This window comes from Ascaphus truei, chromosome 12, assembly GCF_040206685.1.
Source record: "Ascaphus truei isolate aAscTru1 chromosome 12, aAscTru1.hap1, whole genome shotgun sequence".
NCBI lineage: Eukaryota > Metazoa > Chordata > Amphibia > Anura > Ascaphidae > Ascaphus > Ascaphus truei.
Window position 1 is genome coordinate 44,867,335 of NC_134494.1, and position 27,714 is coordinate 44,895,048.

The 27,714-nt window shown below is 48.5% G+C and overlaps 1 protein-coding gene across 1 annotated transcript in view; it reads right to left on the reverse strand.

Annotated features, from left to right (window-relative positions):
* Positions 1-10,750: 10,750 nt before the first annotated feature.
* Positions 10,751-27,714, reverse strand: part of CD44 (CD44 molecule (IN blood group)) — a 54,908-nt gene continuing 37,944 nt past the window's right edge. The window contains exons 4-8 of the mRNA XM_075567569.1: positions 26,113-26,205; positions 24,922-25,473; positions 18,973-19,101; positions 16,983-17,061; positions 10,751-13,273 (exon numbers count right to left, since the gene is read on the reverse strand). Coding sequence (XP_075423684.1) covers positions 13,072-13,273; positions 16,983-17,061; positions 18,973-19,101; positions 24,922-25,473; positions 26,113-26,205 — 1,055 coding nt within the window. The 3' untranslated portion in view covers positions 10,751-13,071. The remainder of the gene's footprint in view (positions 13,274-16,982; positions 17,062-18,972; positions 19,102-24,921; positions 25,474-26,112; positions 26,206-27,714) is intronic.

Sequence of the window (27,714 nt, forward strand, 5' to 3'; positions counted from 1 at the left end):
CCTCCCCCCCTCCCCCCCTCCCCCCTCCTACCTTGCAGCTGTGTCGAATGACGCTCCGGGGTCGTGTGACATCACATGACCCCAAGGCGTCATTTGACACCACGTTACCATGGAGACACGTCACAGCGTCTGAATCCTGGTACGTTTTATTGCTGCAGAGGCCTCACACGATCCCCTGACATTTAATTTAAATGCCTTGGGGAAGAACTCTGCATGCCCCCTCGCCCCCCCCCCCCACCCCCCAGAAAAATCTCGTGCCCCCCCCAGTTTGCGCACCCCTGATTTAGATCATCCACTTTATAGCCCCTGGCTACGAATCTCTCATACATCCTCAGTGATTGTATGTCAAAGTCTTCATCTCAAGAACTATTTCTCTTGAGTCTTAAAAATTGACCGTTGGGGAGGATACCTTTCAAAGTCCTGGGATGGCAGCCATCGGTACTTAAGTGTTACGTGAATTTAATTTTATATATATATACAATGGTCGACAAATCACCAAAAAATCTACTCGCCGAACAAAAAAATATATTCGCCACCTAGTACCACACGTGTGCTGCTTGGGCCAATAGGAGCTCGCCACGATGTTAAATCCACTCGCCCGGGGCGAGCAAATGTATAGGTTTGTCGAACACTGTATATATATATATATATTTTTTTTACAATAGTTAGGGTTATTATTGATGTTTCGTTAACTCTTGAGGACAGTCTCAAAGGGATGCACATTTATATATGCGTATGGAATATTTTTGTTGTAATCCTTTAGGTAAATCCCTTTGGGATTAATTTTTTAACTTTTTCATAAAAAGATTTCTCCATTGTTTTATAAGGAGATCTATTTGTATATGGTATATGTCTGCGCTTATGTTTATGCTCATTGTGTTTTCTGTGTACGTTATTTGCATATATCACCGCTTAACGCTGCTTTAACGCTTGGGATAGGACTTTAGTGAACAGGATGATAAATAAAATTAGCAATTACCAGAAAACTAACCTACCTACACCTACCTACCTTCTAAAAGCTGCACCCCTCATATAAGTGGTCATTTGAATGTTTTCAAGCCAGATGTCAACTACGATTGTTTTAAAATATCAAAAAGGTCTTAATATAAAATAAGTTGCATTGTACCAATTACTGAAGCATTGCTTTCGGCTGTGTGCTGCCAAGTTCAGTGTTTGTATAATCTCTCTGCTGTGCTGTGTAACTGTCAGGGGGGTGTTTGAGCGCTGAATTGTAATATAAATAGGGATTCCGTTTTTTCTATTTATTGTTTATTAAAATCTGTTTTTTTTTTTTGTTTTTCTGCTGTTTTTATTTTATTAACAAATCTGTGTTTATCAGTATTAACAATGAAAACAAATAAAACACAATTGAATTTGGTGGTTACCCTTTGGTTTCGTTTTGTCTCTGTGGCTCTGGTTTTATTGGTTTTTAAAGCTGCAGACCAAGCAATATCCTACATGTGTGTGTTTTATTTTAAAAATAATAAATAAAAAAAAAATCAGTTCTGTACTATGAGAATATACTTGTAGCATTTTTTTTAAAAACAACTCTGAATTACATTTTTAAAGTATTCTAATGTAGCAAGCATTTTTTGATTCTAAAGAAACCATTTACAAAGTCACATCCCCTTCCTCTTCTGAGACAGGCTTAGGCTCTTGAGCCCCGCCCTCACTATAGCAGTGTACCAACTGTATCTAGTGCCTACCTAGTCACACGATCTTCCCCACAGAACTTTGCATTGTGGGTACTGTTTTGCTACAATAACTGAATTAAATGACCCCGAGCAAAGCGATCGATTACAGGAGAACGGATCGATCGGCAACTTAGCTAATCACTTGTCAGTGTGCAGATTGTATTGATGCACATATAGAATGGGGGAAAAAATAAAACATTTAAACAGCAGCTTGAACTGGAAGTGCGAGGTGTTCAGTAAATTGCGTTTTCCCTGCGTTTATCTTTAGAAGTACCTACGCTGCTACAACGTGGAGTTGTTGTACTCTATAGAGCGATAACGAGTCTGTGACATGACAATGACACTTTACCCAGGACAAACTACCATAAATGACTTCATACAAATGGCAACAGTGCGACTCCGCTTTCTTTATAAAACAAACACTGATTGCATGACCGCAACACTTTCACAATAAATACTAACCAAAGGGTTATTGAATGATAAAAAACATGGTGATAAAGCACCATGTGTGTGAAACGCGTTAGTACCACTACTTTCCATGTTTTTTATCATTCAATATCAGCGCCTGGGAGCACGCACAGCGGGAGATCGCCCGGTGGTACTGCGAATTGTCTATACCAGGGGAGCGCAAACTTTTTAAGCTGCGCCCCCTGTCCTACCTTCCCTGGCTCTCACGTCCCCCCCCCCCATCTTGTATGCACATCAAATGATGTTGCGAGGTCATGTGACGTCATGTCTCGTGACCCGCGGCGTCTTTTGACGTGTGTGACGTCACATCACATGGCCCCGCGGCGTCATTTGATGCCACGTTGCCAAGGCAATGTGTCACACAGCCGGCTTAATCCCAATAAGTGGAGTGTTGCAGGGGCCTCACGCAATCCCTTGGCATTTCATTAAATGCTTGGGGGGAAAGCGCGGGGTCTCTGCAACCGCCGGCGCCCCCCCATCAAAATCTCCTGCCCTCCCCAGTTTGCGCACCCCTGGTCTATACTATCAACACTATAGTGCTTTCTGCAAAGCCAGGTGGATATTGTGTTTACTAGAGTTCCATTTGTCGGGAGGTGAGCGTACCTGGAACCGCGCTACAGCAGCATGTACTGTTCACTGGCGTGCTGAATGTGGGTCAATGTACAGGGTTCCAATTCTGGGACAGAAAACTAGGCTGGACCCAATGGAAACCCTGTGTTAAACTAGGTGCATTGGGCTGAGGGTTTCCTGGGGTCTTGGCTCAAGCTGATGTGGAATCCAGTTGTTGAGCACCGAGATTGTATATGTACCGTACATGTGGGAACAGGCACGGGTCGTCTGTAACAGGACCGTGAATGCCGAGTCCCAGAGCTTTATTCACAGTTAGAAGAAACCTATTCATTGAAACAATGCAGAAAAATGTTCCGCTTGTGTTTAACTTCCCCAGAAGGTGTGAGTGGGTGTGAGTGGGTGTGAGAAGTGAATAAGGGCAGAAACCCATTGTGATTAATCACTGGCTTCAAATAATGACTGCAATGAAGGGAAAATCCTGGTCTTTCTCTCACTACCCCTCAAGCAACAACAAAATAGAATGTACGCTCTTCAGGGAAGCTAGGAATATAGTATGTAAATGTTCCCGTGTAAGTAATGTGTGCTTTACGATAAATGAGTGGTAAAATAATATTTTATCTGTAAACTCCAGACACCATCCAGTGAGATATTTATGTAACAGTGTTTCCCCCACCCGGTGGAAGATTTGGCCATTACCGCGGTGTGTGGTGCATGATACCTACTGGTAACAGGAGGGCTGAGTCATCCACCGGTGGTAGTGGGGGCACAGGACTAGGCTCCTGGGGTTCATACCCCACATATATCCTTAGCAGTGCAGCGCCTCCATCTGCCGTAGGCTCCAGGGAACTGAAGGTGATCTCCTACGGTCGAACCGATTACCTCTCCCCCCAGTAAGATCACACACCAGGCCGTTGGTATAATAACAGGAACGGTTTATTGTCTCTCTCTCTGTGCAGCACCGTACACGGCAGGTTCTGCCCAAAACAGTCACTCTCAGCTACTTACTGAAGGATGGTCCCTGGACCATCACTACTGGCCAAGGGCCCCCGCAGCAGTCCCAGCTCTTCCCTGCCCCTCTAGCAGAGGCAGAGGTATGGTACTCACTCTCCCCTGGAGGGAAGAGGACCAGAGAAGGCCCTATATGCAGGCTCTTGGTGGTGTGACCTGCCTCTCTCAAGGGGGTAGAGGCACTACTGAATTTGGGGCGGCACTACCCTTACATACAGCCAGGAAGAGGGCATCAGGTCTGTCCCATGATTGGACATGCTCAGGCCTGATGTCACCGCCTCCTGCTGTCACTCAAGTGCTGCACCAAGGAGGGGGAAAACCCTATATGCACTACTGTCAGCCTGATTGTACCAGGGCTCACTGCCAGCACAAGGGCAGAAACGTAGCCACAGGGGGCCTGGCTACATTTATATTTGACAGATGATACCATGCTGGTCTAAGGGGTTCTATAGATGTGGGTTTCTCGTTTGGATCAGTTATTCTCCTGCTGGTTAAGGGTATATTGGCTGTGATTACGGATCCTTATCTCCAGGGGATTAAAAAGCAAACACGAGGGCACTGGATAGGAACAACATAGCAATGAGAAGATCTATTAAAAGTACAATCCCACACGTGTGGCCAGGTGAATGTTTTAGGGCCTCTGAAGGGGGAAGTGTTTGCGATTCAAGTGTTTTATTTCCCTTTGTCCCCCCTGTCCTTATCATAGAACCAATAAAGATAGGGGTGGGGGGGGGGGGGGGGCGCTCTGGCTGTACAAGCGATCACTCATCACACAGTGACATCACAAAGTGACATCACACACAAGGGAGCAGCCAGAGGAAATCAACCCCCTCCCAAGTCTCAATTTAACAAATAAATTAAATATACTTATAGGTGTTAGATTTGGATTTAAAAGAAAGGGATCAGACACCCAGATGGGACCCCTTAAATTTGTCACTGGCATTAACTCACTTTTATCCTAGGAGGGATTGTCCCTTTAACACATTCCGTGTGGCATTGATGAGACAATGACTGCAGCTGAACTTCCAACGTTACTTTGCAATGTATTGACGCCTGGACAGTTTTGACCAGAAGGCAGTTGGTGGGATATTGTATAATGAGGTTTTACAATCAGGATAATCTAATCTAACCAGCATCATTGTAATAACCCCATTCACTATTACATCGACATGACCTGACCTGTACATCGACATGACATGACCTGTACATTGACATGACTTGACCTGTACATTGACATGACCTGTACATCGACATGACCTGACCTTTACATTGACATGACATGACCTGTACATCGTCACTTCATGGAGATTCTGTTAACATCATTAGACATTGTAATGCTCGCGCATGCGCTGGGGGTATCCCACAGATGCGCAGCGCAGCAGGAGTGCGGCGGCTGTTAGGCAGGCCCCGCACGGGACTCTAAGTCCCAGCAGCCCCCGGGGTTGTTCACCACGTGTTACACAGCAGCCACTAGGGTTGCTAGATTTATGGGAGATAGCTAGTTACATTTGGCGTGCTGAGGGGCCACGCCAGTCGGGAGCGGAACACAGAGGAAAGAGGTAGTGTCTCGGGTGCTAGTAGCCCCTGGACTAGGCCAGGTTTCCCTTGTAGGCCCCAGCTAGCCCTTGACTCACAGTAGTGGCAGAGTGTGCATAGGGAAGGCCCTTCAGCTAGGGACACTCCCCATAGGTACACTATAGTGTTGCTGCGCCGGTGACAGAGCCACGCGGCGATCTACGGCCTGCGGTCTAAGACCAGATCACAGGCAACCATAGACATTCAAAGGGACACACTCCAGCGGCAGCTCGCTCAGAGGCGGACGCCTTCGTGGAAGGATCAGATACACCGCGTCATGGGCTCACTCTGCGGTCTGATGGATGTACGCTACAGTTTGGCCTGGTCTGGCCTAAGACCAGGATGGTACCCAACGTGCACCAACGGTCATACACAGGGGTAGCGCTACTTAACACACACATTGGGGTGGGCCTGTCTTTGTGGATACCAGGTGGTTAGGTGCCCAGGGCACCCTCATAACTTTAGGGGAATCTCACCGCGGTGTGGACAAAGTGTTGGTCATATACAGCAGGGCACTGTGTGGGGACGGCTTTGTGGGGCCTTGTATACTACTGTGTTGTTCTGTTCATATGTTAGTAAATATAGTTGGTTATACCTGTGTGTGCCTTTATTTACTGCCTGCATTGTTCCTGCGAGGGGTTATCCTGCTGCGCTAGGATCCCTCCCAGGTGGAGGCGCTGTGTACCAAAGAACGCGATCACTCCAGGCTCCCAGTGGCGGAGGATCAGCCCTCCTGTACGCCAGACAGGTACTCAGCACGCGTAGTACCCTTAATCACGGGGAAAGGGGGTTACATGTAGAGGGGGATAACTTTAAAGATGGCCCTTACAAAGGGCACGTGCAAAGTATAAGGACATTTTAGAACAGTATTAAAGGTTTTCTGTATTTGTCGTCTGTCGTCAAAGCCACAAAAATGTCAAAACTGCTCGCAGATATTTGCAAAAGGAGGGTGGCCGGAGTCCCTGCTCCGGTCATACATAGGGTCAGTGATACAATGCTATTAAGTTGATATAGATAGCGGCCTCTCATTCAATACACAAAGCTGTTATCCCTGATTCTCTGCTTTAAAACACAAATTAGAACTCTCATCTTTTTCAAGTATATCATGGTTCGCTCTGCCAGGCTGGGGCCCCGGTGTCGGCGCTGCACGGGCGCCTGCCAGGCTGGGGCCCCGGTGTCGGTGCTGCACGGGCGCCTGCCAGGCTGGAGCCCCGGTGTCGGCGCTGCACGGGCGCCTGCCAGGCTGGAGCCCCGGTGTCGGTGCTGCACGGGCGCCTGCCAGGCTGGAGCCCCGGTGTCGGTGCTGCACGGGCGCCTGCCAGGCTGGAGCCCCGGTGTCGGCGCTGCACGGGCGCCTGCCAGGCTGGAGCCCCGGTGTCGGCGCTGCACGGGCGCCTGCCAGGCTGGAGCCCCGGTGTCAGCGCTTCACGGACGCCTGCCAGGCTGGGGCCCCGGTGTCGGCGCTGCATGGGCACCTGCCAGGCTGGAGCCCCGGTGTCGGCGCTGCACGGGCGCCTGCCAGGCTGGGGCCCCGGTGTCGGCGCTGCACGTGCGCCTGCCAGGCTGGAGCCCCGGTGTCGGCGCTGCACGGGCGCCTGCCAGGCTGGGGCCCCGGTGTCGGCGCTGCATGGGCGCCTGCCAGGCTGGAGCCCCGGTGTCGGCGCTGCACGGGCGCCTGCCAGGCTGGGCCCCGGTGTCGGCGCTGCACGGGCGCCTGCCAGGCTGGGCCCCGGTGTCGGCGCTGCACGGGCGCCTGTCAGGCTGGGGCGCGTGCAGCTGAGCTCCCCGGTCTGCCCTGAGCTGCAGGGGGAAAGACGGGGTGGGCGTGATGGGGGCATGGTGGGCGGCGCAGCCATGACGTCACCCGGCAGGTTCGCCCTCGTTGGCTAAACCGTCGGGGGGGCGTGGCCAGCGCTCGCGTCCCGGCCCCATTGAGGGGCAGTTCTTGTCCCTGAGCGCAGGCAGCGTGGATCTAGCCTAATGGTTAAGTGGCTTTGTGTTAAACCCAAGTATCAGAATGTTTTCTATTCTGCATGTGTCTTCCGTACGTGTTGGAGACGTTACACTTTGAAATGGAACTCTCCTTGGAATTCTCACAATGATCCCGGCAAGAATACATGTAACCAGTTGGGAAACATTTCATTGGAGCTCATGGTTTAATAATAACTTCTGCCCAGCTGAAAAGATGTGCATATCCTACGGGCCAATGATGCCGCTTAGACACGTAACTCTTCCATGATCCATGGGCTTGGCATTGGACATCTGAATGATATCGCCCATTCAACCAAATTGGCCGAAACACAAGATGCATCATCCTCACCACGAGCTTCTGTACATCAAGGTGTTACTGGCAATTTCTGATAAGAAACAACATGAACCACACAAACCAATGTGCTTTGGAGTCTCTTCTCCATGGCAGGGAAAACTCAGAGCTCAGGGATCCGAGGCTTCCCTGCCACGGAGAAGCCGTTTCATGTGATATTGAATAGAGGAATTATTCCCTGGTAAATATCTAACCACAAGTATACATGACCAGTAGAATAACATAATATAACATGTTTCATGCAGGTGTTTGGGGTTCTGTGTGAACTCCTAGTAACATATTTTCCCCAACACCTAGAGTTTGTAAATGATAAAATTGCACAGAAATGTGTGGGCAGTTTGTGATCCCTTTAACGGGTCACAAAGAAATTATTTAAACTATGTACAGTATCAGTGTGACGGCTTCGTTAGAATTCAGAATGATTAGAATTAGATTCATGTGTATTATACATATAACTGTTAAATGCTTATTTGTACGTTGTTAAAAACGAACGGTTTCCTTTTTTCCTGAGAATGAAACAGTCACACACAGACCTGCTTGCTGTGGCCCCTGCTTGCTGTGGCCCTTGCAAAGCTGCGGCCCCTGCTTGCTGCGGCCCCTGCTTGCTGCGGCCCCTCCTTGCTGCGACCCCTGCTTGCTGTGGCCCCTGATGAAGGCCTGGCAGAAACGTTAGCATTGTGACACAATATTATGGCCTTGCAACTTTTTTGGGATGCCTGGAATTCTTCCATACTTATTGCACCTGCTTGTTGCTTGGCTTCATGGTGCATATAACGCTCAGTTATTGGGGTGGGTGCAGTTTCACTCACTCAAAAGTAGAATAAACACACTGTACCAGACAGAAGTTATTTCACTACAGAAACCTGATAAATCCTGGTAAATAAATGTGTATTTTTTTTTTTAATGATCCCATTTCAGTGCTGCAGAATAACAAGGACACCGCAGCTGATGCAAAGCAAAGAGCTGCAGGCTGGGAGAGGGTTAATGATAGAGTAGGAGTTATGATGGTGGTTTGAGGATTTAGAAACTCTCCCAGTCTGGGTTTGATGCTTGTATGAGACATAGGACCGTTTGCAGAATCCTTCATGTTTTTCTTCCGCATCCAGTGTGACAAAAGAAAATAAACAAACACCTGTGAGCAGAGTCACACCTCCCAGACAGGTCCGCCACCCTGCGTTTCCCCATTATCTCTTAGCATACAATGTTTCCACTGCAGCCAGGGATTCTGGGTAATAACATGCAAATCAGCACTCGTGTGTCATTTTTTGCTTCTTGTCCATTTTAACATGGATCCCTATAACCTTAGCTTGGGTTAAAGAAGTGCATGACCAGCAGACCTACTCACAGACAGCAGTTTGCACCTTTCACAAGCGGGGGGGAAAACGGGGTGTGCGGCGAGCACGCACGTTGTAAGTGAAACTTCTCTGCCCATGAGCAAAGAGCGCTTGCCGCTTCTGCGCGGGTGGAGCTCGCCACTTCTGCGCATGCACGAGTGGCGTTCCATACTTCTGCACTTGGGCGGGCAGAGCTGGTCGCTTCTGCACTTGCGCAGGCGGAGCTCTCCACTTCTGCGCATACGCAAGTGGCGTTCCCAACATCTTCGCGTGCGCGGGTGGAGATGGCCGCTTCTGCACATGCATGGGTGGAGATGGGCGCTTCTGCACGTGCGCGGGTAGAGCTGGCCACTTATGCGCATGCGCAAGTGGCATTCCCTACTTCTGTGATTGCGCGGGCGGAGCTGGCCGCTTCTAGTGGCGTTCCCTACTTCTGTGCATGCGCGAGCATCCGGTAAGGGGCTAGCGCTCGTTAACGCGCCTGATCACTTTCTTGTCTCCCTGAAGGAATTTTAGTGTGGTGAGAATGCTGAGCCAGCGGGTGCGCTTGCGCACGCCTGATCGTGACGCTTTTTCGTCTCCATCCATGAGTTTTAGTCCTTTGAGAATGAGGTAGGTGCCAGATAAGAAGTTTCACTTCAATAAATCTACAACAAAGGCAAACCACCCTCGAATTCACCAACGTATCAGCTGAGACATCGAAGTAATTGTCTGCCCTCATTCCTGCGATGCGTCTGATAGACAGCATTCAGGCGACCGCGCTTCCATGCTGAATCTTCAGTGGTAGAATGGGCCAGTCTGTCCACGGGTGGGATCGTCCTTCCCAGAAGAAGTTGGCTGTATGTCCAAGGCCGAAATCCTCCCGTGTTCGGGAGATAACACGTGTGTTCAGTGAGGTGCAGGAATGGGTGATACAGTGTGAGGGAGATAATACGTGTGTTCAGTGAGGAGCAGGAATGAGTGATACAGTGTGAGGGAGATAATACGTGTGTTCAGTGAGGAGCAGGAGTGAGTGATATGGTGTGAGGGAGATAACACGTGTGTTCTGCAAGGAGCAGGAGTGAGTGATACGGTGTGAGGGAGATAATACGTGTGCTCAGTGAGGAGCAGGAGTGAGTGATACGGTGTGAGGGAGATAATACGTGTGTTCAGTGAGGAGCAGGAGTGAGTGATATCGGTGTTCGGGAGATAATACGTGTGTTCTGCGAGGAGCAGGAGTGAGTGATACGGTGTGAGGGAGATAACACGTGTGTTCAGTGAGGAGCAGGAATGAGTGATACAGTGTGAGGGAGATAACACGTGTGTTCAGTGAGGAGCAGGAATGGGTGATACAGTGTGAGGGAGATAACACGTGTGTTCAGTGAGGAGCAGGAATGGGTGATACAGTGTGAGGGAGATAACACGTGTGTTCAGTGAGGAGCAGGAGTGGGCGATACAGTGTGAGGGAGATAACACGTGTGTTCAGTGAGGAGCAGGAGTGGGCGATACAGTGTGAGGGAGATAACACGTGTGTTCAGTGAGGAGCAGGAGTGAGTGATACGGTGTGAGGGAGACACACGGACGGAGGACACAGCTTTGCTGCGGTCTGACTGCCCCATCTTGTTACAGATTAGCAGAGATAAGCCTGTCACTGTATGTTTGGAAATCAAAAATAAAATGCAGCGTAAACCAACACAGTACGGAAACGCTGCCCCTCTGTGATTTAGAGAGCGGAAACAAGCCGCTAAGAAAGAAACCCGGAGGTGTGTGGAGATACTCGGTACAAATAAACAATGCCGAACGTTTATTATTATTTTTATTGAGGGGATTTGTCTCCCGTCGTGGAATTGTGTCCTGGGACATTTGGTCCATGAGTCATTCTGCCCTAAAGCCTGACTTACACAATCAAGTCTACGCTGTCACACAACTCATTGCACACCCAGTTTAACCCCGTCGCTGCCAGGCGACTCTGCAGTGCATTGCAGTGAGGGGGGGGGTCACATAAGACACAACGTAAACATTCATTATCATGGACTGTCCGTTCCCTTCACTGTAAGGACAGGAGGAGCCCCCCATGCTCACCCCAAAATAAAGGCACCTGTACAATCAGCGGTTACAGATACTCACCGGTGAGCAAAGTGTTTGGGATCCCAAACAGGAGCCTAGAGAATCCCGGCTCAGGATTTACATACAAAAGGGCGCGGACACACACTCTCTGTACAAAACACCCGCTTTCTGTTTGCCCCCTGCATTGGGTTTAACCCCTTCTGCTCCTCCTAGGAGTGGGTTCTGTACATTCACTCGCAAACAGAAGCCAACATCCCGCCTATAACTAGTCTTCCCACCTTTAAATCTCTCCGCTGCCTGCAATCTTCAATGTCTATATCAGGGTGGCCAAACCCAGTCTTCAAGGGCCACCAACAGCTCAGGTTTTCAGGATATCCCTGCTTCAGCACAGGTGGCTCAATCAGTGGCTGATTGAGCCACCCGTGCTGAAGAGCTACCTGTGCTGTCTTGTGCTGTACCTGTGCTGTCTATCCTTAAAACCTGACCTGTTGGTGGCCGTTGAGGACTGGAGTTGGCCACTCCTGGTCCATATAATCCACAAACGTTACGGGTCAGAGACCTCGGTCACGACACCAGTGAAAACATTCACGACATCCAATAAATCTTTCCCACTTCTCAAGTTAATTTACACAGACACTCAGCAACCATACCAGGGTTACTAAAATGGGGGGGGGGGGGGGAGGGGCGGAGGGGAGGGGAGGCGCCATCTTAACTGTGCCCTACAGAAAATGTACGTTATGAGTTTTTCTCAGAGGATTTCCATGCTTTAACCTAAAATTACAGAAATGAAGCAATACAGTGACAGGACAAGTGTTTAGTCCGCATTTGAGCCCGGCAGTGAAGGGGTTACACATTGCTTTATCAGGTAACCCCACAAAAGCAGCGCCTCCCGCAGAGATGTGCAAACTGGACCAGCTCCGTTCACAAATAACATTTTTTTTTTTAATACCCAGATATAACTAAAAAAAAAAAAATCACTTTTTTTTTCAGTCTTAAAAGAAATCCCAGCAAAATGGTGAAACGCGAGTAAAATACAGCCTGCTTTTCATTGAAAAAACAAATAGCTTCAAATCCAGTGGAGAGAAACAGTTAAGAGCTTCCCAATTGCTTCCAACATCATTTATTTCCTCGATATATCCGGTATCGTGTTTTGGTCACTTGATGCAAAGACCCCAGTCTTTCCAAGATACACAGAAGGCTGTTTTTGAGGACGCGCCCACCACAATATTAAGCAGAAAGAAATAAGAATAAGTGCCCCGAGTAGCTCTGATAAATACCAAGTAAGGGGAACAGTAGAGGGAACGGAGAACCACTATTTGTATTTAAAGATCAAGGGTACCCCCCTACTTTTTTTTTTATTTACAGACTAACCATCCCCACTTTCATTTCAAATAGAAAGGTTTATTTGAAAAATGACCCCCATTTGTTTTTAGAGTATGTACCTATTGTATAAATATTTTCCAATATGGCTCCAATATAGTTAAATAAATGTCGAATGTTTAAGCCGCTCCGAGCACTGGGAAGGGAGGGGAAACTTGGTAACGCGCTCCGCTTAATCACGGCCAAAAAAATAGGACGCAAAGCCCCGTTTTATTTCCCTGAGAAGTGTATTAAGCGATGGGCTTATTTGAAGCCACTTTTTGAGTGTAAGAACGCAAACCTTAGTTGGTTATAACGGGTGGGAAAAGGCAGGTTTCCTTTCAAAATGGCCCCCAAAAAAATGACATATTTGGATTTTGCTTGTGACTTATTTGCACATCTCTGGTCTTCAGCATCAAGGCTTCGGCGTCACACCTCCCCCCCTCTGCTCCCATAACACATTATCCTGAGATTCCCTCCATACAAAAGCCTTCCGTGAGAAGGGCCTCTGCCCATGGAAACGCTGAGGGGAAGAGGTTGGCTATTATAGACCTGATTTGAAACATGACAAATAGAAGTAACACAGGGATCTTAACACACAGTCAGTGGCTCTTTGCACCTCCTAGCTTCAGTACCAGTTCCTTGTTTTCCAATGGGGTTTCCCCCACCAAATTTCCATATGGGATATTAGCACCTAGACCCCAATTTTCATGTCCCCTCCCTGTTTGACCAGGGCGCCAGGCTCACACTGATCTGCTGGCTCAGTTGATTGGTCTCGGGTCACCAGCTGCACCATCTCCTGGGACCTGGCAGTGTCTCCGTTGTGCTCCCTGACCCCTCCGTCTTCCAGAGATGCCTTATTCCCATTGATCACCAGCTTCTTCTTTTTGCCGCACCTGTGGGGAAACCGGAGGTGAGAGCGTCATTGGGTTGTTTAGGAATCTCATTGTGTGTAATAATGCTGAGTTAACAAGCAGGAGGGCATTATAACCAGAGATCCCAGTCTGAATCAGACAAGATGTCAGCAATAGACCTGACATTGTTTCCTAAATCTCCCTCTCTCCAGTTCCTTTTTCTGTCCACCGGGTGTGCTGCTGTTTCTATCTACTCTGGGGTTTCCGCTGTCTGTCTCCTCTTGGGTGCTCCTGTCTTCTGTCTCTGCCTGCCTTATAGTTTCCTGTTTCCTGTTCCTCTTTGCCTTTGCTTTGTTTGTTATCTTGACTCCTGTTTCTGCCATGACCTGATCTGTTCCTGTTTGAGTTCTGGTTACATTAATTAAAGGCCCTTGCTATTGAACTAGTTTGCTCCAATCTGTTTCCTGCTAGCAAGTCCCAGTCCTGTTCCTTAGTTCCAGTCCTGTTCCTGAGTTTTAGTCCTGTTCCTGCTTCCCTGCCCTGTTCCTGTCTTCCTGCTGCCGACCTCTGCCTGTGACCCTGACCACGCTACCTGCCGCCTGCCTCCGACCTCTCTGCCTGCGACCCTGACCACGCCGTCTGCCCCGTCCTCTGCCTGTGACCCCCGACCATGCTATCTGCCTGCGACCCTGACAAGTCTTGCCTGCTCCCCACTGTTCCAGCACCGAGACCCTACCCGCTACTGGAGTCTCCCTCATGACACAAGATCAGAAGAACACCGTCAAACAATTACTTAAAGACTGGAACACCCCAAGTACAGGCACAGATACAGTACTGGAACACCCCAAGTACAGGCACAGATACAGTACAAGAGACAGATCCGCGATGAACTCATGAAAGTTTGTTTCATTATTAACTGATGAATGCTGGGGGGGGGGGTCTTTTGTTTTTCCAAAAAGGAAAATGCTAGAAAGAATATATAAACAAACACTGATTTTACAAAAATAAAGGAAAATGCTGGAAATCCTAATTCCCGACTCTAACTAGTAAAAAAAAAAAGAGAGAATGAAGAAAGGGTTCTTTACAGTAAGGGCAGTTAAAATGTGGAATTTATTACCCATGGAGACTGTGATGGCAGATACAATAGATTTGTTAAAAAAAAAGATAGGACATCTTTTTAGAAAGGAAAGGTATACAGGGATATACCAAATAAGTAAACATGGGAAGGATGTTGATCCAGGGAGTAATCTGATTGTCAATATTGGAGTCAGGAAGGAATTTATTTTCTCCTTATGAGATATCATTAGATGATGTATCACTGGAGTTTGTTTGCTTCCTCTGGATCTATATACTGTAAGTACGGATATAGGATAAAGTATCTGTCGGCTAAACGAAACATACTGTAGGTTTAACTCGATGGACGAATGTCTTTTTCCAGCCTCATCTACTATGTAACTATGTAACTATGTAATTACGTATCTATGTAACTATGTAACTATGTAACTATGTAAGAACGTTGGATTTTACTTTGAATATTATCCCTGTCTTCAGACATAAAACAATTCTGGGCAAAACATTTCTCCTGAGACCCTTTAGTTGTGCAAATGAAAGACAGATGTTTCATTCCATTCTGGATCTGTAAACCACACGATGCCAGAAAGATTCCCTTTTCTCTCCGGAATGAAATACATTGTACATAGAGAATGGTTTCACTTTTCGAGGTTCACATTAGAATTGCCAAATTAAAGATGAAGTAGAGACGTGTCCTCTCTGACCAATGGAACCACATAAAATCCACACGTCTCACGGGGACAGAGAGTTAGGCTGCGTCCATAGACACTTCCCCCGTGCTTTCCCTGGCTATAGTACGCGCGCCGTCCGTGGGCGTGTCTAGGGGCGTGCCAGTGATGTCACGGAGCTGGTTCACCCTAATTGGGCACGCCATATAGACGCGATCACTGCCTTTAGGCAGTCTGATCGCTGAGCGTGCGGACGCGTTGTAGTGGTGGAGAACAGTAGGTTCTCATTTGCACGTCACTACCCAGAATCCTTGTCTTCAGCAGAGCCACACTGTATGACGTGATGATGGGGTGACTGAAATAGGTTTGGGGACCAGTGGAAGACATGCAGACATACTCATGGCTATTCTATCTGTGTGAGACATACAGTATATATTTCATGGGTTCCAGGGCATGGACCCAAATCTCTGACAAATCAGAAACAGAGTCTGGAAGCTCCGTGAAATAATCACCAATTATCTGATCACAACTCCTGGGCAGCCAGGAAACTCGCTTCCACTAAGCGGCCTGGAAACTGCTCTATTCAAGCTGCTGAACTTCCTGCACAGGGTATGTTTCAAATCAGAAGCATGAAAAAAAAAAAGACATGAGCGCTCTACAGATTCCAGATGCTGCGCGCCCACTCCAATGATCCGCCGGCTTCCACGACAGCAGTGAGATGGGGGAGGGACCGGCTCACGACAAGTCACATTCTTATGTGTTTCCAGCAGCCATCTGAGTTCAGTTCCCATGCAGGGACAACTGAAATGTGACCTCCTCTTTCATATTTATGGCAGTTATGTGAAAGAGAGAGCATTGTTTAAGAAGCTATATATATATATATATATATATATATATATATATATATATATATATATATATGTATATGTATATATATATATATATATAAAACCAGAGAGAGTGGTGCAGTAGGACATATGGCTAACCGCTACACTGCCAGAAGAGATCAATATGATGGTTACATAGTTACATAATTACATAGTTACATAGTAGATGAGGTGGAAAAAAGACGTACGTCCATCAAGTTCAACCTATGCTAAATTTAGACAACAGATACTTTATCCTATATTTGTACTTACAGTATGTTACATCTGGTAAAGAGATGTATGTATCTATATAAGAAGTCATGTACAATGAACAGAACTGTTATAACATTTCGATACAAGTTATCCCCTTTGCACAATATCATGGACCTAAGAACACATTGGGATTCTTTCTAAGTGTCTGCAGATTACAGACCGGTCTGACCGTGTGACTGTGCTCACCAGGGGTGTTTCTATTCGCTGGACGGTGGAGGGTGTGCGTCACTTTCTTTACCCGCCGTAACTTATTTAATGTGCGGGTGAAACCTATCCCAGCTTCAAATGGCACAGCCAGTATAACCTGCCTCGCACTGGTGAAACCCAAAAGGTTGTAACAACTGTCTGTGAGTAGGGTTACTGGCTCTGCACTTCTTTGACCCCCGGCTGTGCTGAAAAGCTGTGTAATTCGGCAGGCATAAGCCTATCAGGGGTCCATGTTAAAATGGATTTGAAGCAAAAGGTGACACTGTGTTCTCATTTCCATGTGGTTTCCCAGAATCCCTAGCGGCAGTGGAAGCATTGTATGCTGGGAGATAATGGGGAAAGGCAGGTGTGTGACACGTGTGCATGTGCTCACAAGTGGTATTCATATTTGCTGGTAAAGGGAACACGTGTTTATAGGGTCACCGTGGGCAGAGGTTTCCTTAGTCCAGCTCTTGTCTGTAAGCTGAGACTTCTCGCCTTGTCGCCCTAATCATTCTAGAAAAGAATAAATGCGGTGATGGGGGGAGGTTGGTTCTTCACTAAATAATAACACATATGTTTCATTGTTGACCTTGGGGGTGAAGTACTACTTAATTCCCTTGGGATTCAGAGAAGGATCACTGCGCTCTAATAAGAATTTGGGATAGAAAAGGGGGATTTCCTTACACTCTGCTGGTGTTGAGTGCGACGCAGACGGAAAGAATCAGCCCCAGCGACACAAGGGCAACGGTCACGATTAACCAATCTGAAAAGAAGAAGAAGAAGAAGAAGAGATCTTCTATATTATTCATACTGGAGGCGACATACAAACACACAGATGTAGCTGGGCTTCTGGTTCCGTTTGGGGCCCTTGAGGACTGAGTTTGAGACCCCTGGTCTAAAGCGAGAGACAATCTTTAAAATATATCCCACCTGTAGCTGTGTAACTACCAGCTCAATATCGTGGTACTCAATGCTCCCCCAGCAACACATGGAGATGGGAATTTGGGCTCCATGTGACACGTGAAGGTGATTTAAATAAGGTCAATCACTGTGGAGCTTGAGGAAAATGACATCCATATTGTAAGGGCATGGGGGGGGGGGAGAAGAGGGGGAGGGAAGAGAGAGGGGGAGCGGAAGAGAGAGAGGGGGAGGGGAAGAGAGAGAGGGGGAGGGGAAGAGAGAGAGGGGGAGGGGAAGAGCAAGAGGGGGAGGGAAGAGAGAGGGGAGGGAAGAGAGATGGGGAGGGGAAGAGAGGGGGTAGGAGGAGTGAAGGGGGAAAGAGAGGGGGAGGGGAAGAGAGAGGGAGGGGGAGGGGAAGAGAGAGGGGGTAGGGGAGAGAGAGGGGAAGAAGAGAGGGAGAGGGGAAGAGAGAGGGAAGACAGGAAGAGAGAGGGGGAAGAGAGAGGGGTAGGTGGAGAGAGAGGGGAGAGGTGAGGAGAGGGGGAAGGGGGAGAGAGTGTGGAGGGGGAGAGAGAGGGGAGACAGGAAGAGAGAGGGGTAGGGGGAGAGAGAGGAGAGAGGTAAAGAGAGAGGGGGTAGGGGGAGAGTGAGGGAAGGGGGAGAGAGAGGGTTGAGGGGGAGAGAGAGGCGGGAGGGGGAGAGAGAGAGTGGGGGGGGGGGGAGCAGAAGAGAGGGTTGGGGTTCCCCAGAATTTCACGATCTGAATCTAGGGTTCCTTAACCCCAAAAAATGTTCAAAAACCCTGGTCTAAGGAATCAATATCTGGATCTTACTTCATATATTTCTGAGGTGTGAGACTGAGCCCTGAATATTTCTCTTTGTGCTAAGTAGACTACTATTTACTTCTCAGAGCAGTGCAGTGTAATGATTTATGTAATGATCTGATCTGGACAATCAGGCAGCATATAGTAGTACAAAGCACCTTTCCTCTGGGGAGTGAGTGTAACTTAGCATTGGTATTCATTGTTCTGCTGTTGACGATATCTATGTAAATCTACCCTTTGCAGGAGGCGTGTGAGCGGGTTGGGTGTAAGTGCTCAGATATATCAGTGTTTGTGAGCGTGTGTTCTGAAGCGGTGCCCACAATGTGCTGAAAATCCCACAGGACCTGTTTCTAAATGTCACAGGCCTGAAAAATACACAATTTCTCCAGGCTACAGAGACACGGGGGCTCTCTCATTATCCAGGAAACTGCTCCGTCAATGCATTGCCCGCCCACGTGGCACTGAGAGGGTTAACCCATTGGCTGCTCTATACAGGTATTTGTGGCAATGGTCGTCTTAACCCCTTCTCTGCCAGAAGAGCCTGTGCTGCTTTACCGGTCCCTAATGGCCTCTGGCAGGTCCAGTGATGCAGAGCATGACTAAGTCCTCATCTCCCTACAGCAGGACTCTCCGACTGGCGCCCCACAAAGCCCTTACAAGGTGCTTGGACTGTCTTCATAATGGTTACTTAGGCAGCTAGTTGAATTATTTCCACCGAAACTCACTGGTAAATTAAGCTAATGTAAATATATATATGTAATAGATGCCGCCTGCAAAATGTTGAAATAGAATAATATTCATGTCTTTGAAGGTATCTAGAGATGCATTGTAATCCACGTGTGGTCCTGCTACTTCTAGATGTTCTCATCTGGCCCCTCTGGTGACTCCGAGGAGCAGTGACTGAGTTGTTGGAGTTTTCCTTAGTTATGTTGTATGTTTCTGATACGGACCTGGGACTTTGGCTCCCCTTCTTAGCTTGGGCGCGTCAGTGCTGAAGGATTCCTCCGATGATATCCCGAAGTCAGGCTCAGGGTGCATAGCTCTCCCCTTCCCCTTACTGTCTCCTTTAGGTAAAGCACCTACAGAAAGAAGACACGCACACATGAAGACACGCATGGGAAGGCACATACAGAAATGAACGAATGGTCACATATAGCTATTCTAGACATTGTGAATACAGAAGTCTTTGATTGAGCCACTGATTGATCCACCTGTGCTGAAGCAGGGCTCTCCGTAATAACTGGCCTGTTGGTGGCCCTTGAGGACTGGAGTTGGCCACTCCTGCTGTACAGTATGTGATATAAAAACAAGTATTTCCAATGTACAGACGTGGCCCTGTGCTACTGTAAAATAATAGGTGGAAATATGCACCGCCTATGCTATCCCGGGTATTATACAGTATGTCATTTTACCAGTGTGGGCACTGCCTGGGATCTCCTCCTATATGAAGCCAAAGCCGGAGGGATGTGAATGCCGTTATCTTCATACCGAGGAAACCACAATGGAAAGAATTCGACTTCAGAGAAGTGCAACAAATTCAGCTGAAAATAGGATTCAGTTTGTTCCTTCAAAGAATATAATCCCATGGTGTGTTATCTGGCATGTATACACTCCCCAGCAGGGAGAGTTCCCTCCATCAAGTAACAATGAGCGAGGAGAAAGGGCTTTGCATAGGGAGAGGGACTGATGTACAGTACACACTTTGCATAGGGAGAGGGACTGATGTACAGTACACACTTTGCATAGGGAGAGGGACTGATATACAGTACACACTTTGCATAGGGAGAGGGACTGATGTACAGTACACACTTTGCATAGGGAGAGGGACTGATATACAGTGCACACTTTGCATAGGGAGAGGGACTGATGTACAGTACACACTTTGCATAGGGAGAGGGACTGATGTACAGTACACACTTTGCATAGGGAGAGGGACTGATGTACAGTACACACTTTGCATAGGGAGAGGGACTGATGTACAGTACACTTTGCATAGGGAGAGGGACCGATGTACAGTACACACTTTGCATAGGGAGAGGGACTGATGTACAGTACACACTTTGCATAGGGAGAGGGACTGATGTACAGTGCACACTTTGCATAGGGAGAGGGACTGATATACAGTGCACACTTTGCATAGGGAGAGGGACTGATGTACAGTACACACTTTGCATAGGGAGAGGGACTGATGTACAGTACACTTTGCATAGGGAGAGGGACTGATGTACAGTACACACTTTGCATAGGGAGAGGGACTGATGTACAGTACACACTTTGCATAGGGAGAGGGACTGATGTACAGTACACACTTTGCATAGGGAGAGGGACTGATGTACAGTACACACTTTGCATAGGGAGAGGGACTGATGTACAGTACACACTTTGCATAGGGAGAGGGACTGATGTACTGTGCACACTTTGCATAGGGAGAGGGACTGATATACAGTACACACTTTGCATAGGGAGAGGGACTGATGTACAGTACACACTTTGCATAGGGAGAGGGACTGATGTACAGTACACTTTGCATAGGGAGAGGGACTGATGTACAGTACACACTTTGCATAGGGAGAGGGACTGATGTACAGTACACACTTTGCATAGGGAGAGGGACTGATGTACAGTGCACACTTTGCATAGGGAGAGGGACTGATATACAGTGCACACTTTGCATAGGGAGAGGGACTGATGTACAGTACACACTTTGCATAGGGAGAGGGACTGATGTACAGTACACTTTGCATAGGGAGAGGGACTGATGTACAGTACACACTTTGCATAGGGAGAGGGACTGATGTACAGTACACACTTTGCATAGGGAGAGGGACTGATATACAGTACACACTTTGCATAGGGAGAGGGACTGATGTACAGTACACACTTTGCATAGGGAGAGGGACTGATGTACAGTACACTTTGCATAGGGAGAGGGACTGATGTACAGTACACACTTTGCATAGGGAGAGGGACTGATATACAGTGCACACTTTGCATAGGGAGAGGGACTGATGTACAGTACACACTTTGCATAGGGAGAGGGACTGATGGTCAGTACACACTTTGCATAGGGAGAGGGACTGATATACAGTGCACACTTTGCATAGGGAGAGGGACTGATGTACAGTACACACTTTGCATAGGGAGAGGGACTGATGTACAGTACACACTTTGCATAGGGAGAGGGACTGATGTACAGTACACACTTTGCATAGGGAGAGGGACTGATGTACAGTACACACTTTGCATAGGGAGAGGGACTGATGTACAGTACACACTTTGCATAGGGAGAGGGACTGATGTACAGTACACACTTTGCATAGGGAGAGGGACTGATGTACAGTACACACTTTGCATAGGGAGAGGGACTGATGTACAGTACACACTTTGCATAGGGAGAGGGACTGATATACAGTACACACTTTGCATAGGGAGAGGGACTGATGTACAGTACACACTTTGCATAGGGAGAGGGACTGATGTACAGTACACTTTGCATAGGGAGAGGGACTGATGTACAGTACACACTGCATAGGGAGAGGGACTGATGTACAGTACACACTGCATAGGGAGAGGGACTGATGTACAGTACACACTTTGCATAGGGAGAGGGACTGATGTACTGTGCACACTTTGCATAGGGAGAGGGACTGATGTACAGTACACACTTTGCATAGGGAGAGGGACTGATATACAGTACACACTTTGCATAGGGAGAGGGACTGATATACAGTACACACTTTGCATAGGGAGAGGGACTGATGTACAGTACACACTTTGCATAGGGAGAGGGACTGATGTACAGTACACTTTGCATAGGGAGAGGGACTGATGTACAGTACACACTGCATAGGGAGAGGGACTGATGTACAGTACACACTTTGCATAGGGAGAGGGACTGATGTACAGTACACACTTTGCATAGGGAGAGGGACTGATGTACTGTGCACACTTTGCATAGGGAGAGGGACTGATGTACAGTACAGTACACACTGGCAGTCCTAATGTAGCTTGGTAAAAAATATCTGATGTAGTGTATCCTCCCTGACATTGTACCCCGTTTCCCGTCCTTCTCTCTGTTACAACAACTTTTATTCATTAGAACATTTCCCTTGGGTTCCGAGGACACCCCTAAAGGGTGCCCTGCAATTGTCTGGTCGTTTTTGCACCAAATACAGAAGAATTTATAATGCATCTGATCTCAGACACGCTATTAGAGAGGGTTGGGGTTCCTTACAATGCATCTGATTTCAGACGCGCTATTAGAGAGGGTTGGGGTTCCTTACAATGCATCTGATTTCAGACGCACTATTAGAGAGGGTTGGGGTTCCTTAGAATGCATCTGACCTCAGATGTACTATTAGAGAGGGTTGGGGTTCCTTAGAATGCATCTGACCTCAGATGTACTATTAGAGAGGGTCGGGGTTCCTTACAATGCATCTGATCTCAGAAGCGCTATTAGAGAGGGTCGGGGTTCCTTACAATGCATCTGATTTCAGACGCGCTATTAGAGAGGGTTGGGGTTCATTACAATACATCTGATCTCAGACACACTATTAGAGAGGGTTGGGGTTCCTTACAATGCATCTGATCTCAGACGCACTATTAGAGAGGGTCGGGGTTCCTTACAATGCATCTGATCTCAGATGTGCTATTAGAGAGGGTTGGGGTTCATTACAATACATCTGATCTCAGACACCCTATCAGAGAGGGTTGGGATCCCTTACAATGCATCTGATCTCAGACACCCCATCAGAGAGAGTTGGGGTTCCATACAATGTATCTGATCTCAGACGCACTATTAGAGAGGGTTGGGGTTCCTTACATTGCATCTGATCTCAGACGCACTATTAGAGAGGGTTGGGGTTCCCATGTTGTCAGAGATACCTTCATAGTGCCGGTATCTATGCAGGTAGGAAAGTGTGTGCCTAACATAATGGTGGCTTTAAAAGTCCTGCGTCACGCAGTCCAATAGGAAGCCATGACGTCGTCTGTTGTGGCTTCCTATTCGCCAGCGTGACCAAGACCTTTAAACTTCACAGAGATACCGGCACCGAAAGCAGGGGGTCCCCGGTGCTGAAATTGACACAGCGCAGCTCTGGAGACCCCCTGCTTCGATTATGTAATTAAAAAAAGAAATTCTAAAATGCAATGCAGCCTGTTCCGCTGCTTTAATATTCCAACAATTAATATGAACCCCTGTAGTAATGGAATGAATAGCAACTAATTGCAACAGACTTTACCTGCAAGTCTTTAATACCGTATATACCTGTTATCTTCCGGGAGGGGCAATTATTCTAAAGGGTTTTACAGGGGAACTTTGCTGCTGCTCCTTTAGACAATACCCCCGGCGTTGGGTATGCACGTGGTTACACTGTATGCGCAGGTTACAGTGACATGCACAGCACACAGCCTTCTGATTAAGGTCTCGCCCGCCTGCTACAGCTTATATGAGCGTTCAACATAGCAGGAGCCAGAACATCAGTTTCTCAAGCCGCGCTCCACGCTGTCAGTCAGAAGAGGGCTTTCCTGCCTTTGGGGTGGGACGCGGGACGCGTAGCACACAGAATAATGCGCTGCACTAGCTCTGTGTTATCCGCCTGACTCTAGGAAGCCAATGATTATTCTGTGGATTTCGGGTGCTTATGAATGCGGCAGGGGAGCCGGGTTCAAATCCCTTTATCTCCCTGTGCCTCAGGCACCAAACACATAGACTGTAAGCTCACCTGGGTACGGACTTATGCCTGCACAAATTCTATCTACAGTGCTGCATACACTGTCAGCGCTATACAGGGGGAATAAACAGCCCCCTGCTTACACATATACAGTGCTGCATACACTGTCAGCGCTATACAGGGGGAATAAACAGCCCCCTGATTACACATATACAGTGCTGCATACACTGTCAGCGCTATACAGGGGGAATAAACAGCCCCCTGATTACACATATACAGTGCTGCATACACTGTCAGCGCTATACAGGGGGAATAAACAGCCCCCTGCTTACACATATACAGTGCTGCATACACTGTCAGCGCTATACAGGGGGAATAAACAGCCCCCTGATTACACATATACAGTGCTGCATACACTGTCAGCGCTATACAGGGGGAATAAACAGCCCCCTGATTACACATATACAGTGCTGCATACACTGTCAGCGCTATACAGGGGGAATAAACAGCCCCCTGATTACACATATACAGTGCGCAGTGACAGGACTGGGATTCCTCTGCTGATTCATTATGACTATTCTGTATTGGTTCATTGAGATGAATACATTAATGAACGTACAGCCCCCCTCCGCGTTCCCTGCCCCCCGACTCCTGGACTCAGTTTGGCGGTTTACATGCTGCGCAGCTGTTTATATATTGCGCAGATACGTTGTACGTAGTGTTGCGAATAAGAAATGTAGGCGCAGAGGCCACGCTTGTGGTTTAGCACTGCACGGAGGGGTTAAATGTCACGTAGCGGAGAAAGGCGGCTGTCCCACTTTCAGGCGCAGAGGAGGAATACAAAGGACACGTACAAAGAAGGCCGTGCGGGACCTGCGGACACGGTGGCACAATCACGTGGCGGCAGCGTGACGTGGCGGCAGCGTCACGTGGCGGCAGCTTGAAGTGTTTTGCCCAAAAGATTGAACTAAATGACCCACAGTTATGAGAAGAAAAAACATAGAAATTGACTAATTAATTTGCATATTGGGCTTATATTGGGGCGTCTTTGGCTGCTCTTGTCCCACTTCAGTGCACAGCTTATTGCCCCTAGCACATGCGCTTGTACCCCTTTATTGCCAGCGAGTGCTGTGCAGTTTGTTGATGCCCCCCGACCCCCCTCCTACTCCCCCCCCACACTAGCACTGAAGGGGTTAAATTACCCCCTCGTGTAATAGGCAAACCTACCATGACCAGTAGGCTTAACTCCATCCCCGGGGTGTCTGTCAATTGAGGAAGGTCCATCCGTGTAGGGGTCTGCAGGCCATTGGTTGCCATCATAGCTGTTATCGGTCTGGACCGTGCTCTCCTCATCAGGCTGGCCAAAGTTATTGTCATAAGGGTTTTCTCCGTGGTTTCCATGGTGTCCGTGGTCCTCGTGGCCCTCGTGGCCCTCAGGACTCTGTGTGGTTGCATGAGCTATATGGTCACCGTGGGTGTCGTGTGTTTCGGGGTATCCATGTGTTTCGTGGGATCCGTGGCTCTCATGGGATCCATGGGATTCATGGTATCCTGAATGATCAATGTTATTCTCATCCGGTTGTTCAGTGGACACATAGAACTCGCCTTGAAAAGGATCATCTGGGTCGGGCGTCCCTTCCCTGCTCCCCTCCTCATGGCCGTTATCCCCCGCGGGATGTGGCGTGGCCACGGCGCCCCCAGGCGCAGTGGGAGAGGCTTCGTCATAACCCGCCTGTTCATTCAGATCAGAGTTCTGGGTTCCATAAGGATCGTCCACATCTAGAACAGAGAGAAATGTGTGACCGCTCTGTACGCCCGAGGCCCGAGGAAATCAGGGTTACACGCAAAGCAACACAGTTACAGTTTGGCAACTCTGTTTATTTTGGCTTTTTTTTAAGCCCCCTACACCAGGGGTGGGCAACTCCAGTCCTCAAGGGCCACCAACAGGACAGGTTTGCAGAATATCCCTGCTTCAGCACAGGTGGCTCCACTGATTGAGCCACCTGTGCTGAAGCAGGGATATCCCTGACCGGTTGGTGGCCCTTGAGGACTGTAGTTGCGGTTACAGGCCTGTCTGAGGGTGAATGGTATAAAATGCTCTTTACTCATTTCCAGGAGACATTTTTTTATCTTTTCTTTAGAACCCTTAATACCTCCGGGGACCTTCATCGCTAACACCTCATTTATCCTTTCTAACGAGACTTTTATGTACGTGAAGTTTCCCTTTGAATTCTTGTAATAAACAACAGGTGAGGCTGCAGTAGCCCAGGACTCTCGTAGCCCCGGCTCCACCAAAGGGTGCAAAGCTTTAGCACGCTCGTGTGAATGATTGCTGATGGGTGCCACAGCTTAGAACCCTTTTGGAGATCGGGGCGTTAGTTCCCAAGGTATTTCCAGTAAACGTTCCTTTTGACAAACCTTGTAAGCTGGGGTCGTAGGAAGGGATCGATTTCTGGGGGTAAAGAGAGTCCTCTGGAAGCATAACGTGATCACAAGCTTTGTCTCTTGTCTCTGCACGAGGAAACAATGGTTATTTCTGCAATATTAGCATTATCAGCATCAAAACTATTCTTGCTGTCTAGAACATGAGACCCAGCACGCTCTGCATTATGGTTCTATGTAACAAGTCTAGAACGTCACTTGTACAGACACCATAAAGAGAGGAATCGAGTCCCAGGAGATCTTACAGTTCTACACTTTTAGTGCTGCAGGGATCGCGACGCCAGAGTCTCTGCTGTGTGGCTGGAACAATCAAGGGTGTGTACACCTGCTAAGGCAGTGACCCAGAGAACGTGTCCTTGTGATCGGAATTATAAGTGACAGCTCGTTCCAAAGTCATTAAAAAGTAAGCAAGCGTGAAACAAACAGCGAGAAACTGCAGAACAAAGCACTGCGCTCACTTCCATCCCTATGCACTGCGCTCCCAATGCACTGCGCTCACCTCCATCCCTATGCACTGCGCTCACTTCCATCCCTATGCACTGCGCTCACCTCCATCCCTATGCACTGCGCTCACCTCCATCCCTATGCACTGCGCTCACCTCCATCCCTATGCACTGTGCTCCCTATGCACTGTGCTCACCTCCATCCCTATGCACTGCGCTCACCTCCATCCCTATGCACTGCGCTCACCTCCATCCCTATGCACTGCGCTCACCTCCATCCCTATGCACTGCGCTCACCTCCATCCCTAAGCACTGCGCTCACCTCCATCCCTATGCACTGCGCTCACTTCCATCCCTATGCACTGCGCTCACCTCCATCCCTATCCACTGCGCTCACTTCCATCCCTATGCAGTGCGCTCATTTCCATCCCTATGCACTGCGTTCACTTCCATCCCTATGCAGTGCGCTCACCTCCATCCCTATGCACTGCGCTCACCTCCAACCCTATGCAGTGCGCTCACTTCCATCCCTATGCACTGCGCTCACCTCCATCCCTATGCACTGCGCTCACCTCCATCCCTATGCACTGCGCTCACCTCCATCCCTATGCACTGCGCTCACCTCCATCCCTATGCACTGCGCTCACCTCCATCCCTATGCACTGCGCTCACCTCCATCCCTATGCACTGCGCTCACCTCCATCCCTATGCACTGCGCTCACCTCCATCCCTATGCACTGCGCTCTCCTCCATCCCTATGCACTGCCTCACCCCCATCCATATGCACTGCGCTCACCTCCATCCCTATGCACTGCGCTCCCTATGCACTGCGCTCACCTCCATCCCTATGCACTGCGCTCACCTCCATCCCTATGCACTGCGCTCACCTCCATCCCTATGCACTGCGCTCACTTCCATCCCTATGCACTGCGCTCACCTCCATCCCTATGCACTGCGCTCACCTCCATCCCTATGCACTGCGCTCACTTCCATCCCTATGCACTGCGCTCACCTCCATCCCTATGCACTGCGCTCACCTCCACACCTATGCACTGCGCTCACCTCCACACCTATGCACTGCGCTCACCTCCATCCCTATGCACTGCGCTCACCTCCATCCCTATGCACTGCGCTC